Raw genomic sequence first — 17,913 nt, 5'->3', positions numbered from 1 at the left:
GGAGAGGGGCTGGGGAGCCAGAACGGGGCAGAAAAGGGGACCCTGTATTCTTACATCCCAGGGCCGAGGAAACCCAAGAGGACACAGGCAAGGCAGAGACAGAGACAGCACAAGAGGACCGGCGTCTAAGGCGGACAGGAGCAGGAGGGGATTGGAATGGCACCGGTCGCTGCGGGTCCCTGGCCTTTCCTGGCCGGCTGGTGCTGGCAGCCAGGGGCTGCCCGGGAGCCGCGGCACGGAGTGGGACAACTCATTGTCCCCCTGTCCACAGAGAGCACCAAGGGGAAAGCCTTCTCTGCCATCCCTCTCCTTATCCCAGGGTCCAACTGGGCAGCTGTGGGAAATGACTACTGGAATGGGGAAAATGGCTCCGTGTCCTGCCTCGCCCCCTCACCTGGCCGTTCGCCCCGCTCCCTCCGCCCCTGCCCTCCAGGACCCAAGGGTGCTGGGTACCTGACCCCTGGCTGGCTCGCCACGGCGGTGCCAGGAAGGGGAGCTGGGGTACGGCCAGAAGCGGCTCTCGCTAGGGAGTGGAGGCACGTTTGGAGGAGACTCCAGGGGGACGTAGGCTTTGGGAAGGGGGGGCCGCGGCGGGCCGGGCTCCTGAGGCAGAGAGAAGCCAGAGCATTAGGAGGAAGGAGAGCAGCCACTGTGAGAGCAGGAGAAAAGAGCGTTAGCAGGCGGACAGACAACATCGTGGAGACCTGCGGCCCCCATCGTGGACACCCGGGGCCCTGGACCACCGGACTCCCACCCACCGCCCGGATGGAGCTCCAGCTCCGGAGTGAACTCTCAGCCCGGCCTCAGGGCCCTCTTCAGCAGAGCCCCCGCCTGTGACTGCTGCCCCCACTGTTCCCCCATTTTTCTCCAAAGCTCCCTGCTCGCTGTCTCATCATCGCGCTGGGCACGTTCGTGCCCCTGTGTCTTTGCTTCTGCCGCCCCCTCCTGTCTGTGATGCCTTTCCCTTGTTCCTCTGACTGTCCCAATGCCTAGTGGCCCAAAGTTCCACCGTCTCTTGGGAATATCAGAGCGTTTATGGTCAATACTGAGACACACACCGCCACGCTCCAGAGGCTGGCTGTTTCCTATAAATTGGTCTCGGTCGGCACCGGACGCTGGGCTCCCCAAGTGGAGGGCTGTGGGCACACACGGGCACATGTCTGAGAGGGCCTCACACCGTCCCTGGCCCCTGGGAGAGCCCCTGTAAACTCTTGCTGACTGGCTAGGAAACTGCTCCCCACGCTGACTCTCCACCCTCTCGTGTGCTGGAAAGCTCCGGATTTAAATCCCCACTAAGTGGTATCTTTGTTAACCATCCTGCTGTTTGGGAAGAGACTTCCCCGGAAGGAAGCTAAAGATGGCAAGTGCAGATGAGAGCAAGGAAAGGAGAAATCTGGAAGGAGGTCCGCCAAACTGGGCGCAAGACGACGACTGCCTCGGACCGGACCGAAAGCCAAAGCTCTAGGACTGGCGGCCTCTGGGGCAGGGAGGGGCACAGAATCCGGGCCTTTCAGGCAGATGAGGACCTGCTCCCCCCTCCCCCGCCTACCTTCTACTCCATTTTCTCAGCTTACCTCACTGGATCCGGGCTTGGTGGGGGACCCCTGTGAGCCGGACACCAGTGAAAAGGGGCTCAGGGGGCTGGTGAGACTGGCAGAGCTGAGAGGGCTGGCGGGGCTGTTGGAGCTGTAGGTGGCCGTGGGGCCAAGGCCTCCTGGGGGCAGAGGAGAGGAGAGGTGAGGGATGATAGGGTAGGGGTGTGGCCAGGCATGTGGATGGGCTCCACAGGTGGAGGAGGCAGGGGAGGACCCAGGGACGTGGGAGGAAGGTTCCAGGGCCACCTGGGCCTGCTGAAGGGACTTATTATGGGGGCTGGGGTGCAGGCTGGCCGTGGAGAACTGTGCAGGGACAGGGGACGATGACGGACGGAAAGGACACTGTTGCCTTTGAGATGTCAAAGAAAGCCAGCCCAAAGTCCAGCCCAAAGGGCTTCAGGAAGACATTAAGGTAGTGGCTTCAGATCGCCAACAGGCCCATGGGCTTAGGGGTGGGGAGAGGCATAGGTGTTCTTTGACCTTTTCTGGGGAGGAATCTAGACCATCAGGGTCAACAGTGTCTCAGAGGGGTCTGGTGCATTCTGGGAGGAGAGGAGGGAGTAAGGGAGTCGTACCTACCCTCCCGGGGGAAGATTCTGGAGGCCTGAGAGGGCCCTGACTAGCTCTGAGCTCAGCGTAAGGGCCTGGAGAGGTGGGAGCTGACAGATGTGGGATGGACGCCAGAGACACCAGGGCATTTCTGGCGAGCGTTTCAGGAGGCTGGTGGAGAAGGCACCCACCTCTGTGCTTGGCCGTGTCCGTGCCCCGGGACGGGTTATTTTTCCTCAGCCCCTCCATCACATCCTGGATCCTCCAGATTTCCTTCTGGATTTGCCGGTTGAGTACCTCATTCTGAAACGGCAGAAGAGCAGGTCAAGGGAGGTGGCCGTGAGGAGCATCCCAGCCTCCTCCCTGCATCCCTTTGGGCCGGCGGTAGACAAGAGCCCCGTGCACACGCGCACGCTGACGCGCACACAGCCCTCCAGCACGTTCCTCTTTCTCACGGGAAGACTGTGCCCCCCCCTCGGCTTCTGCAAAATGGAATGCGGGAATTGCCAGAGGAGAGGGCCCTGCTATCACAGTCAAGAGCCCTGTTAGGTAAACATGACTCAGCTTCCCCCAGGGAGATCAGGGTGGTCTTGGAGCAAGTGGCCCTCTAGGTGGCCACTATGGGAGCCAGTTATCAACAGCAAGAGTTCCCCACTTACTAAGATTCTTTGTATCCAAACAGCCCTTTCGTAACACTCACGCCCAATGCATGCCTACACACTCATGGATTCTATTGGGTTAGAGTTTACACTCTTTGAAAACTGACAGCTGCCACTTATTTAGCGCCCGACCCTCCTCCGTGCCGCGTGCCAGGCTCCGCGCTAGGTGCTTTGCATACACTAACTCATCTCGGCCGCACCAGAAGTCTGCGAGGCAAAAGTGACAGGTGTCCCGACTTTGGGGATGAAGGGATGTGCGCCCAAGGCCGTCCGTTAGCAAGCAGTGCGACCACCGTCTGAGTCTGGGTCTATTTGTCTCCAGAGCTGGTGCTCAGAGTGCTTTCCTACCTCCTAAAATGTTCGCGTTGAAAGTGAGGCTTGCCCACAGGACACGGTGGCATTCAGGTGACCTGGACCAAGAGGTCCAGCTGCAAGTGAGGGTGGTGGTAAGTTTTGTTGCCAGGAGTAAAATAGGGGAAACTGGGGCATTAACCGCAACAGAGAGACAGGGCTTGCACAGCTTGGGTAGATACGATTGATCGAGGGAAAGGTTAAGAATTCCCCAAGGTGGATGAGTCCAGCCTCCTGCCTCCAAGCAGAGCGTTCCTAACCCCTCCTGGGAAGGAAAGCCTCTTTCCTATCTTAAAGTTCCTGGGTGGCTTCTCCCGTACTGCCCACTCCTTCTGAGGTCACGAGGGACAGCTACACGTATACCCATATCTATATCCCCGTAGAGACCTATATGCTTGTCTAGACCGACGCCCGTGTCCGTATTTATGTGTTAAATCCTTTCAGTCATAAAATACCTTCTGTCTAACCCAGCTCTCTTGTGTTTCAGCTTTACTCCTTCCTAATGATTTGATGGAACTAAAGAAGAATCCACATTAGCTTCGTCCTGAAAGCGTCTGTTTTAAGCGGACTTGAATCCTGTCCTTTGTCTCAGGACCAACTCCCTGTCTCAAGTCTCTGAGATCTCTAAAGCAAGAAGGGAAGCCATTTTGGTCTCTTGTGGCCCTAAGGAGAAGGGAAGGCATGCCAACCGCCCCTCCCCTGCCCAGGCGCCTTCTTCACCTGGACGTCCAAATTGAGCTGCTCCCAGAGGTCGTCGTGCAGGGCAGAGACCTCGGATTCAAGGTTCTCATACTCTATGGTGCTGTTCGTCAGGGCCTGCAAGGGCAGGTGGGTTGACTGAGAAAGCGGCCATTGCCGAAGCCTTCCTCCCATCCTGCCGCGGGGCTTGGGGCCAAGGTACCTGGGGTCTGGCAGGGCGAGGGAGGAGGGCACAGAGGGACAGGCGGAGAGGGCCCAGGGCTGAGACATTCTGATGACAGCCAAACACTGGCCTTTCAAGAGGCACAGTGGCCCATCGTACTGCAGGCGGACACAGGGAAACCAGAATCCTCTCCAGACGTGGGGGTAGGCCACAAGGGGACCGTACGATGCCCGCACCCTACTGTTCTCCCCACACTGGGTGATACAAAGTTGGGAGGGCAGAAAGAGAAAACCCAGAGGTGTTTGCTTGCTGGGCGTTAGAGACCTTTCTCCCTCCTGGGCCACGTTTTCCTGGGCCTTTGGCCGCCGCAGCCCAGAGCCATTATCCAGGCAGTGCGTACCGGCCGCAGGGTCGGCCCCGTGCCCACGGGAGATGAGGGAGGTAGCATTGCCGCCGGTGTCCTGGATCTCCAGGGGAGAGGACAGAGGTAGGCAGCGAAGCTGTGAGAGCAGCCGAGGAAACGAGCAGCCCTCGACTTCACCCTGTCCTGATCGAATCCCGGTGCAGGTGCGGTGTGTGAAAAAATAAGCCAGTTTCCTCGGCAGAGACTATGGATCGAAGAGGCCGGCACACGCACGGCCGCGTGCAGGGCGGTACTAAGGTCTCGCGTTTGTGCCCCTTCTGGCCAAGAGCCCCCTGCTGCTCCTGCCCGCAGAGGAGAGTCGGGAGCTAGAGGGCACAGCCTGGGAGGGGCGGCTCTCCTGTCGGGGTGCCCACGGGGGCGGGGGGGGGGGGGGTTACCGTGGTCGCCTGTGACAGCTCCACCCGAATGTTGATGAGCTGGTTCTGCAGGGACTCTTTTTTGCGCAGCAGTTTCTCCGGGTAGGCGGGCTGGTTTCCAAACATCTCCAGTTCCTGGTGGGTCCCCATCAAGGCACTTTCCAGGCTCTCCTGAAGAAGGGCAGGGGACCGGCTGTGAACAGCCCTGATAACTCCTCTCTGGGACTTTAAGAGGCCTAAGCCCCAACGGTTCAGCCCAGCAACTTGGTGGTGGTTGTCCTCCCTGGCTGGGGCCCCCGGAAGAGCTTCAGCAGTTCCAGGGGAGGGTGGTACAGAGGTTTGTGACAGACCTTTGTCAGCTTAGGGCGGAGATGGCAACCCACACCTCTCCGAGCCGGCCTCTCCCCCCCCCCCCCCCCCCACCGTCCCCACATGCCCCCAACCCAAGGCCACCCCTTGGCTCTCACCTTCTCAGCTCGGAGCTGCTGCACTAGCCGGTCCTGCTCCCTCACCACCTTGTTCTGTTCACACAGTTTGCCCAGCAGCTTCTGGGGGGCCCCGAGGGGGTCGAGGGAAGGGAGGGAGAGAGAAGGGGGTGAAGGATATGGTTTGATGGGGACCTGGGAATTTGGTTGGAAGGGACTGGCCTCTGGATACCTCCTCCTTTCCCTTGCTGAGGAACCCTAGGCCTTCTTCACCTTGACCTTGGAGGCTCCTGGGAATAGGAAGACGGTCTTCACCTTGGGAGACTCCCCAAGGACCTACCGGGAAGGGAGATGTGCTTATTCTCTGAGGAAGGGAGTCAGCTTGAGAGAGGAGTTAAATGTTAAGCCCCTGCATTCCCCTCCTCCTGGGGGTTCCGGTTCCCGAAGGGTTGAGGAGACAACGTGGCCTGGGCCTCCCAGGCCTTCCCGGCGGGCATGGATTGGAGGAGCAGGCAGTCTTGGGAAAACCAGTGAACTGGCTCCCCAGTCTCACAGGACCCTGTTCTCCCCTCCTTCCAGGGTCTCCGGATGGCTGAGGCTGGGATCCTTCTGAGATCTGGTCCTCGCCTGGATGGAAACTCTCCTAGGCCTACTGGGCGGACCCGCTACCCAGGCAAGGCCAGTGGTGATGGGGAGGAGGCAGGTTAGGCCAAACTTCTCTTCTGGGAAGACTTATGCTTTCCCCATATCCACACCTTTATTCATGCCATTCCTCAAACACTTCTCTGGCTCTTTTCTACTGAGCCACATCGTGTCTTCTGGGCCTTTGAACTTCAAGGCCCGGCTCACATGCCACCTGCTTGGTCCCTGGCCTCCCTGCCCTGCCCTCCTGTGGAACCCATTACCGAGCCCATTTAGTACACAAATCTTATGTCACCACCTGCTGCTCAGTGGCACGCGACACTACCCTGAAGCTCCCTGAGGCCAGGGCCAGGTTCCTCCCTCCAGTCACCGAGGCCCTCCTGCCAGGCTGGGCCCAGAGCAGCCTGGCTGATGTCCCTCCTAAACAAGTCTGAGTTCCTTGTAATAAGCAGCCCCCGCTGCTGTAGACGAGAGGGCCTAGGGCTCAGTGGAGAAACGCACACAGCTGGCATGGGAGGTAGGGGTAATTGGTACGAACGAGAAAAGAAAGGGGATGAGGAAGGGGCAGGCAGAATGCTGTCTTGGTGGCGAGAGAGGACATGAGTCAAAGGTATGAAGAGCCGGCAGAAGGACAGAGATGGACGGAGGAAAAGCCCCAGCGGAGGAGAGCGAAGATGAGGGCGACAGCGGGAGGGACCGGAGAGGACAGGGGAGCAGGAGAGCTGCTCTTACATCTGTATCCTGCTCGTTTAACTTGTAGGTGTGGAGGCCGTCCCGGAACACTTCTGGGTACGGAGGGACCTGCAGGAACACGAGGCCGGTTACAGCAGCGGGGGACAGGCAGGGCGTGTGGGGACGGGAACGCGGACAACCCTCGCTCCGTTCTTGTCCGAGACCGTGGTCCGTCACTTCTCGCCGCCTCCATGCCGGGAACCTGAGCTAGTTCTTTGCCCCCGGCTGGGAAGCCTGGGATGGCCCCTGTGTAGGTTTTCCCCAATTCTTGAGGCTGATTCTGCCCGGCTCCTACTCTCCCCTCTCCCCTGAGCTCAAGATCTACTGTCGGGAGGGACTCTGGGGGTGCATAGATCCCAGATGGCTTGTTGGTAACGACCATGACAACAACAGTTAACCCTTGGCTGTTTTGGAGGGTGAGGCATGAGGAAATGGAATGAGCATCGGAAACACTTGAGAATTATCATCTTAGTAGATTGAACACCAGCCACAGGGCTCGTGTCTAACCCAGAAGTACACCTGGGTCCGGCAAACGCTGCCCACCCCTGGTGAAGCATCTGGAAATCACCGGACATTCTACACAACCGTGGCACCGGATGGTTCCATATGACACCCCTCATGCCCTTGCCCCCAAAGACGTCTGTTAAGAAGATAACAAACACGAGATAGAAGTCCTGGGCATTAAAAAGCAGATTCGTGATCCCTGGTGTGATATGGGATGGTGGTGCTGGCTATTTTGATGGTTTGAGAAACGGGCCTTGGGTCCACCCATGAACATGAAGAACAAGAGAGACACGGTGGGATGAAAGGAGAGGGGCCAGGCGGGGCCTGGAGATGAGGCCTGGTGGATGGAGGGTTGGGCAGAGCAAGCCCCAACCCAGATGGCTTGACCCGACCATGCACAAGCAGCTGAAATGGTGTTGACGGGGACCATGCTACCAGGCGGAGGCCTTACTTGCATGAAGAGTTGGGCCCTGGGGGAGGAGTTTTCCACCATGCGGTTCACCATACTGATGAGAGTCTCGCTCTCACTCATCTGGAGAGAGGAAGGAATGGACGATTCAAACTCCGGCCCACATAGAGCTATCTCCCCATCACCCGCCTGGGCTTGTTTTCCCGAAACAGGACAGGACAGCTTCTCACGGGGTCTCCAGCTCCCTCTCTGTTTGGCCTTAGCCATCGCTGGCCCCTTGTGAACTGTCCCAGGACCAGCCCTGGAGGTGCCCTGAGGAAAGGCCACAGAAGGGAGCTGGAGGGCTGCTGTGCCTTCGTTCACGGCCCTGCAGAGACACCCCCCCCCCCCCCCCCCCGCCCAGTGACACTCCCCCAGGGTGCCTGAGACATGTGGGTCTCATCCACACTGGCCAAGGTCAACTCCCTGCCCCAACTCTCTTTCTTCACGTTGCTTCAGTCAAAGACCACACCGGCAGTTGGAAAAACCCATCTCCCCAAATTTGAACTAAATGAAACAGCTGAGAAATAAAACTGGGGCCGCTCTTTGGATGGGCCTTCACACAGAGGTGGGCACAGCTCTCTCTCCCCGACCCCTGCCCACCTCTTGGCTCTAGAGTAGAAAGGATTGCTAAACACGGTTTCCAGAGCTGGGCTGGTAGCATCCATGCCGATCTTGGATGACACTAGGGAGCAAATAAGGAGGCCAAAACAAGCAAGCCATGTTAAAGGGACACCAGATGCTGGAACACTGCTCTCCCAACAGGTTATCTTTATGTTTCAAGGGCCATTAGGAACACAGAGGGGGAAAGACTACTTGCCAAATGAAAAAGAAAGAGAGAGAGAGAGAGAGACAAGGAAGGGCAGGAGAAAGGAAGGACAGGGAGGGAGGACAAGCCGACCGAATCAACTAGAAATGCTATCATTTCCCCCACTGGTTCCAGCTTGACAACATCAAAACGTGAACACATTCGGGAGCGTCCTTGGCTATGTCCCTTTAACTCAACTGACCTACAGGCGAAGGCAGCAGAAAACAGAGGGAAGTTCTGTGGGAAAAGCCTTCTGGGGAGAGGAAGTGAATGAGGGAAGGGACAGAGCCACGTTAGGGCAGAGCTTCTGGGGTCACGATGCAGGAGGCTCTCACGTTTTCAGCACTTAGCTGCCCAATCTGTGTCGCACCCACACGTATTTTTTATCTTATCCACTTAGGTGGTGACCCAGGGGCAGCCTTGCTTCTGTGTGCTGTGGGCAGGGTGAGGGGTACCCACCCACTCCCCTTTGCAGGGTCCACAGCATTTTCAAAGGCTTTCCTAGGATCTGATCCCTCTACCTCTTTTAGCCCTTTGGAATTTTTTTCCATGGCACAAAGTGTCATTGAAAAGGCTTTGAAAAGAGCGGTAAGAGGTTTGTCAAATAGTTAACGGTCAACAGGACATCAGCCACATCTTTCTGTAAGGATCTGAACTCAAGTCAATCCCTATCTTCCTGGAGCCCTGTGTGTATGAGATTGTGTTTGTTGTGTATGGGGTGTGTGTGTGTGTGGAGTATGTGTAATTGTATATGGTGTGTGTATATGTGTGTTTGCATGCTGCTGTGTGCCATGACTGTGTCCTCTGTGTGTGTGTGTGTGTGTGTGTGTGTGTAGGGCAAGGCAGACCTGGTAATGCACCAGGCTTGGAGAGGGCAAAGGCGGCCCAGGCTTCTCCTGGACACCCACTGATCTCATTCCTTCCCCAACCAGTGGATCTCAAGCAATAAAGGAGGGAAGCCAGAATGTTCTCGCCCTGGCCTCTGCTCCCACTCACGCTGCGGCTTTGGGGATCTTTTAGCCCCCGCAGGCTTTGACTGTAGGATTCCTTCCTCTCCTGTGTGTCCCTTCGGTCTGTCCAAAATGTTAGATTTTGTGAGAAAGCACCTAGCCCAGTGCCTTATACACCATAAAAGTGCTCAAGTAATATTTTAAATTGAGTTTTAGAAGAAAACGAATAAAATCATTATAGCAGCAGTGACCACTCCTTGCCAATGCCTGACAAAGCGTTGCCATGTACCCTCTTACTTGATTCTCCAGGAACTCTGTACGGCAGAAAAGGTGGATTCTACAACGGCCATTTTATGATTGAGAAAACCAAGGCCCAGGGAGACAAAGCGACATTTCCAAGAAAAAAACAAAAAACAGAAAAAAACAAAACAAAAAACCCACAACCCTTGTAAAATGGCAGAATTGGGACTAGAATGTCTGACTCCACGTTTTGGACTCTTAGCATATACAACTTCCTTTTAGGAATATTATTCTTTTAAAAAAATTATTCTTTATCTAGAGGAGGTCTTCTGAAGGGTTATTTCTCAAGCCCCCCCCCCCCCCCCCCCCCCCCCCCCCCCCCGCCAAGGGCCCAGCCCTGTCATGAGGGCCAGAAGCCCCAGCAGGGGCCCAGCTGTGGCATTGAAGTCCTGTGCAGCCAGGCACTGTGGATGGGCCACAGAAAGGAAAGTCTGCCCAGGAGCCCTGAGGGCACTCAGCCCTGCCCCTCACTACCCAGGGCACCGCAGACCCCGCTTCCTATGGAGAAACGCCAGCACTTGTCAGCGCTGCTCTGGGCTGGCATCCGGAGACCCATCCCCATGTGGACTGCACCACTCGTGGTGGACACCACGTGCTGTTTCTGGAAGTAAAATGCAACACCCGTGCGGGCTGGGAGCTGTCGCTGCTGATCAAAACGTGGATATCAATTCTTCTTAGTGCCCAATGCCTTCTAAGAGGATGATCTCCCCGAGGCATCGAGGTCTGTGTGTCTAGAACCACCAACAGTTATGGCGGTAGCCTCTGATGTCAAGGGTATGGTTCTCTCTGGACCTCTAAGAGCGTAAAATAATCCTGATGAGGTTTGACTCCTGCTTCTTCATGTTAGTCATTTCCTCTGCTACAACCTGGGTCAAAATCTCAGAGCCACATTCCAAGCTCTGCCGTTTGTTGGCTGTGTGTCCCCTGGCATGTTACTTAACCTCTCTGTGCTTTCGTCTTATCGGCTCTAAAATGGGGATAACAACAGTACCCACCTTGCAGGGGTTGTTATGAAGATTAAATGCGTTAGGATCTATAAAGACACCATCCTAGGGCAAGTCTGTAGTCCTTGGTTTACAAACTATGTTTGTTTAACGACATAGTTTAACAACAGCCTGTGAACTATGATAGATCATTTCCCGGATTCAGGCTGCACTAAATCCCTAGCATTTTAGCCAGCCCCCTCCACCCCCCACCTCCCTGCCTGGCGCTCACCCCCTGTTCAAGGTCTCTGCTGCTCTCTCCAGCAGAAATGCAAATTCCCGCCTACCCCCCAGGGACAGTTCCATCTGGCCTGAACAAATAGGAGGTGGCATTAATTATTCATGTGGTCATTTCTTATTCTCCTTTTCCCTAGGAAACTCCCAGCTGCCCTAAAGGGCTTTGAGGCGAAGGGGGCGGGGCGTGAAGGCGCAAACCAAAATATAAGCCACTTTGTTGTGTCCGGGGGGGGGGGGGGGGGGGGGGGGGTGCCAACAAAGGTTGTCAAATGGAGGGAAGATGAGAAGGTGGGGAGGAGCAGGGAGACACGACAGGAGGGCAGGGGAATGGGAGGGGGCACCAGCTCTGCCTACCTGCTGATCCAAATACTCTAGGTTTCTTTGCAACTGAAGGTCTAAAAGTTCATCCTACCCGGAGCCCGAGGCCCAACAGCAACACAAACAAACAGGAACAGGACAACAGAAAACAATAAAAAGGAAGCAAAGCAGTTAAGAGTTAGCTGGGGGGCGGGGGGGGGGGGGGCGCGTGAGGGGCGAGGGGGGGCAAGGTCAAAGAGAGGCCTCTGTCTATCCTTGAGGAGCTCTGGGGAAGGGAAGGAAAGAGGCTGGGGGCAGGCACCGTGGTTGCCTCCTGGATGCCTCAACCAGAGGAGGGACTCGCTCTGGCCGCAGCTCGAGGGCCCCAGTTCCAGGGCTCCCCATCCGCCGGGCCCTCCCCTGGGAGAGGGAAGCACCTTTGAAGCAGTGCAGTTGGCCCTCCCTACCAGCTCCTGAGTTTTCTGGAAGAATCCATGGTTTCTGGGTGGGTGCACGTGCTGTGCGTCAGGGCTAGGGCTTAGACAGAGAAGGATCAGGGAGAAGGAAGGAAGGGGCACCCCTCCACGCCTGCGCAGGCTCCTCCACCCTGGCCTCCCGGGGCTGTGTCAGGACAGGGGTCAGCAACAGGCCTTCGGGGACAAGGACTCTGCCTGTTGGTTCCTGTGACCCTCCTCAGCATCCCTGTCTCCATCCAGTTCTCCGGGTGGAGACCAGTGGAGACCAAAATTCTCCGGAGAACAGATTCCAGGGAGAGACCAGTGGAAAGCAGGGAGGAAAGGAAAAGACACACCATGGAAAATCTTTTCTTCCTTAATCCCACCACTTGTGTCGTTTCCCAGAAGCCGCACTCCGGGCCAAGGACAGACTTGGAGAAGACGTCTGCTAACGGACACTCGGACCTAACTTTTCTTCCCAGGCCGCGACCCAAGCCCCTGACCATGCTGGACGGGAGGCTGCTCTGGAGTCGAGACGATCAGGACGTCACACGCCTCCAGATCTAGTCCCTGCTCCTCTACCTTATGTCACAGAGCTGGGGGTAACTGGCGTCAAGCTCTGCGTTGGGGTTAGAGTCCTGGCCAGGAGGGAGGAGGTATCCAGAGGTTGCTGAGAACCAGGAGGGCCAGGTACCGGACACAGAGCACCCCTGTGGCTGCCCTAGTTGGGCCCCCGCTCTGGGAGGAGAGGTCGTGCGGGCAGCGGACGGGAGGAGAGGACGTACCATCTTATCGTGGGCCGTGGGGGATGGTGGGTAGTTGTAGGGGAACAGTCCTGCAGGGACTGGCCGCCTGTCTCCCAGGTAATCATACTGGAAGAGAAAGGGGATTGGAGAGGTGAGGGGGTCCGGCTGGCACACGGACTTCCCCACCAACTAACGTTCAAGGTTAGGGATGTTTGTATCCTGTCCCAGAGCAGACTCCAAATTCAAATGGATTTGCAGCATTTATCCATTGTGATAGCCTTGCAGTGACCCGTCCAGTCCTCAAAAGACAGAACCCTCTCTGCCCTCTGACAAGGAATTAGGGTTCCCGGCACAACCTGGGGAAGGGCACCAGTGTTCCTGCTCAGGGGTCAGAGCACATCCCCCAAAGCAGCTCTCCCACAGGCAGAACTGCAGGGCCAGTGGCGTCCTGGGCATCATCGTGGCTCCTGCCAACATACGGTGTGTGTCCCCATGGGGCACAGTGACCCCAAGAGTCCCAGATGCCTGCACACCTGCACATCTTCTCCGCAGATGGTAGTAGGCTTGTGGGGGACCTCAGGGGATGAGGAAGGAGGGGGCGCGCTGCTGGCTCACCTTGGGGGAGCTGACGGATCGCCTCATCACATAGGCAGCGGGGTCAGCATAGATGTCCTCGCTGCGAGGTGGCAGGCGCTCAAAACGGGCACTGGGTGAGCGGACGGGGGAGTAAATGCGGGGCGCGGCTGTAGGAGCCCTGGCTGGGCGAGCGGGGCACGGAGTGGGAGCGGGGCTGCAGGGACAGGCGGCGCAGGGAGCCGGATGTGGCATCCAGCTCATCATAATAGACTGGCTGCCGGGAGGGGGAGGGGCCGGGGAGCCAGATGGTGCCATCCTGCCGCCCGTAGCCCGGAGGCTCCTTCCACTCCCGAAGCTGGAAGGCAGGGCCGCCTCCATTGCGGAAGGAGTGACGCTTGTCCTCCAAGGCCCAGGGTGGGCTGATCCGATCATAGGCTGGCATTGAGCAGATGCTGTCGGGCCGCACCCCTGGTGGGTAGTACTGGTAATCATCAGGGTACTGGGAGGAGTAGGGGCCATAATACTCAGGGACCCTGCGGGACACGGGGTAGAACCTAGAGGGACTGAGAGAGAGGACACTGTAAGGAAGCCAGAATGAGCACAACCCCACCCACCCATCCGTGCCCCAGCCCTGCCTCTGTGTCCTCCAGCCTAGAGCAGACCGTGAACAGGTGAATGGTGCCCCAGGCTGACCCTGGGAGCACACAGAGGTAGCCACTGCCTGGGCACTGAGGCTTGCTTCCAGAGGTGCAGGGAAACTCCCTCAAGGCTTCCTCCCTCTCGGGCTGAGGTCACGATCTCACGGTTAGTGAGTCTGATCCCTGCATCAGGCTCTGCTGTGACAGCAGGGAGCCTGCTTGGGCTTCTCTCTCTCCCTCTCTTGCTGGCGCTCTCTCTCTCAAAATAAATAAATTAATTAATTAAAAAAAAAACCAACTGTATCTCAAAATAAATAAATTAATTAATTAAAAAAAAAAAACCAACTGTATCTCAAAAAAAAAAAAAAAGCAGCTTCCTCCTTCAACCAACAACCTGAGGCTAGAAATTTCACATTCAGAGCTTCCTGGGAAGAAACTTTAAGCCTTGTTAGTTCTATCCCAGCTTGAAGCACAATGTATCAGATCCTTTCAGAGAAGCAAACAGCTGAAGGAAAGGGAACATACCAGGCACCTGGTGGAGGGAGGAGGGGAAACACCCAACACAGGGGGGACAAAAGGGCGCCTCCCCAGATTTTATGTTCTTGTCAAGGGCGGGACCGGTAGGTTCCTGGGATGCATCCCAAGTGAGGCGCTCACCCCTTGGGGCAGGCCAGATGTCCCCAGCAGCAGAGTGCCACCAGAGGTGAGTAGCCTTCCTGAAGGTGTTACCTGGGGTCCCTGGAGCCGCCCACACCCAGGGGAGCGAGCAGCAGCCCCACTTGTCCCGAGATGAACGAGATGAACGCTATCAGGCTAATAAATGTCTTCCAGTATTTGAAAGCCAGTCACCGGACAAAGGAGGAAACTGGTCTAGAGGGCAGGACTAGGATCAGTGAGTGGCGACATTTCGTTTCTTTTCTTTAAAAAAAATTTTTTTTAATGTTTATTATTGAAAGACAGAGCGAGACAGAGCATGAGCATGGGAGAGGCAGACAGAGGAGGAGACACAGAATCTGAAGCAGACTCCAGGCTCTGAGCTGTCAGCACAGAGCCCGACGCGGGGCTCGAACCCACCAACTTCGAGATCATGACCTGAGCCGAAGTTGGACGCCCAACCGACTGAGCCACCCAGGCGCCCCTCTTTTCTTTTTTTACAACTGCAATAAATAAAGACTTTCAAACAATTAGAGCCGTTCAAAAATGGGGTGAGTGGGCTTGGCAGTCAGTGAGGCTCACGGTGGTGGAAATGCTGGAACAGGGGCTGTTGTAAGAGGGTGGGAAGCACAGACGGATATCTGACGGGAGCAAGGCCGAGGCCCCTCCTATGACTGCCTGCGCGTCCTGGGCACCCAGCATCCTTGTGGAGAGGTGCCGGGGAGTCCGACCCTGTCTCTGAAGCAATCAGAGAGGGCAGGAATCGGGCAGGGGTCACACTCCACAGACGGTGCCACGGGGGACAGGAAAGGATCTGGACAAGCCTGAGACCCTGGGTTTTGGAGTCTTCTTGGTTTCCCAACGCAGCCTGGCTTCCCGAAGGCTTCCAGCAAGGGAAGCTGCAAGTGTTACTACCCCAGCCCCCGCCCCTGGCCATCGCAGCACCCCAGCTCCACGCCTACGCCCCATCAGGACTCACCTCCGGAGATCTTCAGGGGGCGCCACCCCCCGGCGCAGGTTCACCCACTGCTGCAGCTGGTTCATGGAGCTCTTGCGCTGGGCAATCTTGTCGGGGTTGGCACGTGGGGGGAAGTTCCGCTGGTGCCCCCCACTCTCTGAGTCCGGAGGCGGGAAAGCTGTGCTGCCCGGCCGGCTCGGGGAGCTATACTGCCAGCCATTGGGCTGGGCGGGCCGGTCTCCTCCCCCTGGGACCCTTGGGCCCTCGGGGTAAGGGCTGCCCGGCTCCGAGGATGGTTCCGGTCCGGCTTGGATGCCATTGGCTTTCACCAGAGGCTCGCTCTTGACTTCAGGCCTCTCGGGCTTCCGCTCTGCCTTCTCGCAGCCCCGGCCGTCACCCTCCCCTCGAGTCTTGGCCTCTGGCTCGGGCTTGGGGAGGCTGTTGTGGGACGGCTGGTGGTGCTGTTTGCTAGGAGGGATGTTCTCTGAGTCTGGCTTCTCATGGCTGCAGGATGCCAAGGGAGATGTTGTAAGTGACTCCAGCCCAGCAGCGAGCTGGGCAGGGGGTGGTAGACTGGGAAGGGAAAAGGAGTGGAGAAGGGTGGGCAGGAAGGTAGCGATGGAAACGGGATTCAATGAATGACAGTTCTGTTTCCCAAGTAACTTCCCAGCCCGGGCAGTTACTCGAAAACACAGTGCACTCTTGCCCACGCGTGGTGTGCTCACTTCCCCCTCTAGGTCCTCTCCACGGCCCACTCTCTGCTCCCTTCTGCTGACCTGCACTGCATCCAGCCTTCCGAAGCTATGGCCAAGACTAACCCGCCCCAGACTTGGTCTCCTCTGCAGTCTGTCCCCGCTCCAGCCCCCCAAACTCGGTGCACGCTACACCAAAGCTTCATGATAGTGACTGTCCTTGATGTTTCGGCCATGGAGGCTCGTTACAGCTCAGCCTGCTGTCCTATGCAAGTTCCTTAACTTCTGCAAGTCTTGGGCTCCTCGTTGGCAGGATGGGTGTAACAGTCGCTCCCCTCGTAGGACTGTGAGATCAAACACGGCGGGCGCCAGGCGCCTAAGCTGTTGCCTCAAACATCCTAGGCTTAGAAGCATGCTAGTTTCTTCTCCAGGACAAGCTTCTTCCGGGACAGACTCCGCCTGAACGTAAGCGCCACGAGGCAGAAGCATGTAGACTGGTCTTCCCTTGTTTTCCTAGCGCCCCCTACAGTGCCTCACACATACCTATTTCCAGTAAATATTTATGAACTAAATGAGCGAACTTCTGGAAGTACGCCCCTCAGCTGAAGTGAAGATGGGACCTCGTGACGATGTTTTCCCTACCGCTTCTCAAATTCAACAGATTCAAGCATCCTTGTTGCAGCGTTGCCTGGTAAACACTTCTAAGACACTAAAATAGACTTGGAGTCTGTATCATAAAAACCTCCTTCTTCTGGATCCCTGTTAACATCTAACTCAAGACTCCCATCTACCCGGTTCCAGCAGAGACAGGCCGTGAGGCTGTGGGTGGCGACAGGTGGCAGGGGTGATGGAGGGGCCATGGGCTGAGTGTTCACTGCATGTCAGGATTTCCCGGCTGCCCCTATGAGGTAGGATTATAACTGCTGCCTTCACGGGGAGGAAATTCAGGCTCAGAGAGGTTAAGTGATCACCCTGATGTCACAGTGTGAGCAAGTAGCTAAGTTGGGATTCGCACCTGAGTCTACCCTCCTCCAGAGGTCATGGGTTTAATGTGCAAAGCCAAGAATAAATGAGCAAATGACCCCGGTCTTTGGCTCCTGGCCAGGCCACGACGGAACCTGGCTTCTCTCTTGGCCTCCACCAGCCCAGAGAGAAGAGGGAGAACCGGTCAGGGGGAAGGGAAGAGAGACTCCAGGCTCTGGAATCACTTAGCCCTGCTAGGAGGCATGGAGCGGCTCACGTGTTCTCAGAGGTTCAAGCCAGCACGCCGGGCTCAGCAGGACACAGAGTAGGGCGCTTCCTTGATCCTCTTTCTCTAGCACTCCCCACCCCCATGCCCTGTGCCCTGGGACTCACCTGTGACGCACAGCTTGGGGCACCGACTTCTGGGCTGGGGGGATCTGTACTCGGGCAGCCTCCCCCATGGCCTGGATCCAGGCCTCCTGTTCCTCGGGGCTCTCGGCACTGAAGAAGTAGGTGCGGACCCCAGCGTGCTCAGCCTGTGGGGAGAGGCAGTGCGTGGAACTGGCCCCGGCCTCATCCACCCAGCACGTGGTCACCTGTCGGGAGAAGACACCCACACCCACAGCACAGGCGGTCAGGCGGGCCATCCCCCTGACCTGCAGCTCTTTTCCCCACAAGGAGCTCAGGCACAAACCGAGCTAGGCGTTCGCCTTGGCTAGCTCTCTGGACCCCAATAAGCCGCCCAATGGCCAGGTAAGCTTACCTGCCCCACCTGAAGTGATTACGAACAGGAAGCACAATTACCATGCCCGCTCTCCCATCAAATTCCATCTTTGATTTGAAGGGCAGTTACCCGATGTCTGAGAGAGATGCCCCCCCCCCCCCGGGACTGCCCCCGAGCACATGCCAGCCTCGGCCCCAGCCTGGCCTCTGAGGACCGAGTGCCGTCTCTTCTGTGCAGAGACAGCCAGGCCTCCACCTCCCTGGGCATGCAAGGGGCACGCACGGACTGTTAGAGCACGCTACCTAGTTGGTGGCCGCGAGCAGGTGCGGCAGGCGGGAACCCAGAAGAGAGCTCCTGTCCAGAGGAGGGGTCCTCACGCAGTCAG

The 17,913-nt window shown here is 57.2% G+C and overlaps 1 protein-coding gene across 1 annotated transcript in view; it reads right to left on the bottom strand.

The window, feature by feature from the left end:
• The window catches only part of PLEKHA6 (pleckstrin homology domain containing A6), a 143,542-nt gene that overhangs the window by 11,969 nt on the left and 113,660 nt on the right, over nt 1–17,913 (bottom strand). The window contains 14 exon segments of the mRNA XM_086693104.1: nt 454–603; nt 1,575–1,714; nt 2,336–2,447; nt 3,875–3,970; nt 4,818–4,967; nt 5,264–5,344; nt 6,596–6,664; nt 7,551–7,631; nt 11,180–11,233; nt 12,363–12,449; nt 12,939–13,058; nt 13,060–13,462; nt 15,171–15,653; nt 17,198–17,400. Coding sequence (XP_086549230.1) covers nt 454–603; nt 1,575–1,714; nt 2,336–2,447; nt 3,875–3,970; nt 4,818–4,967; nt 5,264–5,344; nt 6,596–6,664; nt 7,551–7,631; nt 11,180–11,233; nt 12,363–12,449; nt 12,939–13,058; nt 13,060–13,462; nt 15,171–15,653; nt 17,198–17,400 — 2,229 coding nt within the window.

This window comes from Puma concolor, chromosome E4, assembly GCF_028749965.1.
Source record: "Puma concolor isolate L17-30 chromosome E4, mPumCon1.1.hap2, whole genome shotgun sequence".
Lineage (NCBI taxonomy): Eukaryota > Metazoa > Chordata > Mammalia > Carnivora > Felidae > Puma > Puma concolor.
The sequence above is the reverse complement of the archived record's forward strand: the minus strand, read 5'-3'. Positions and strand labels throughout refer to the sequence as shown.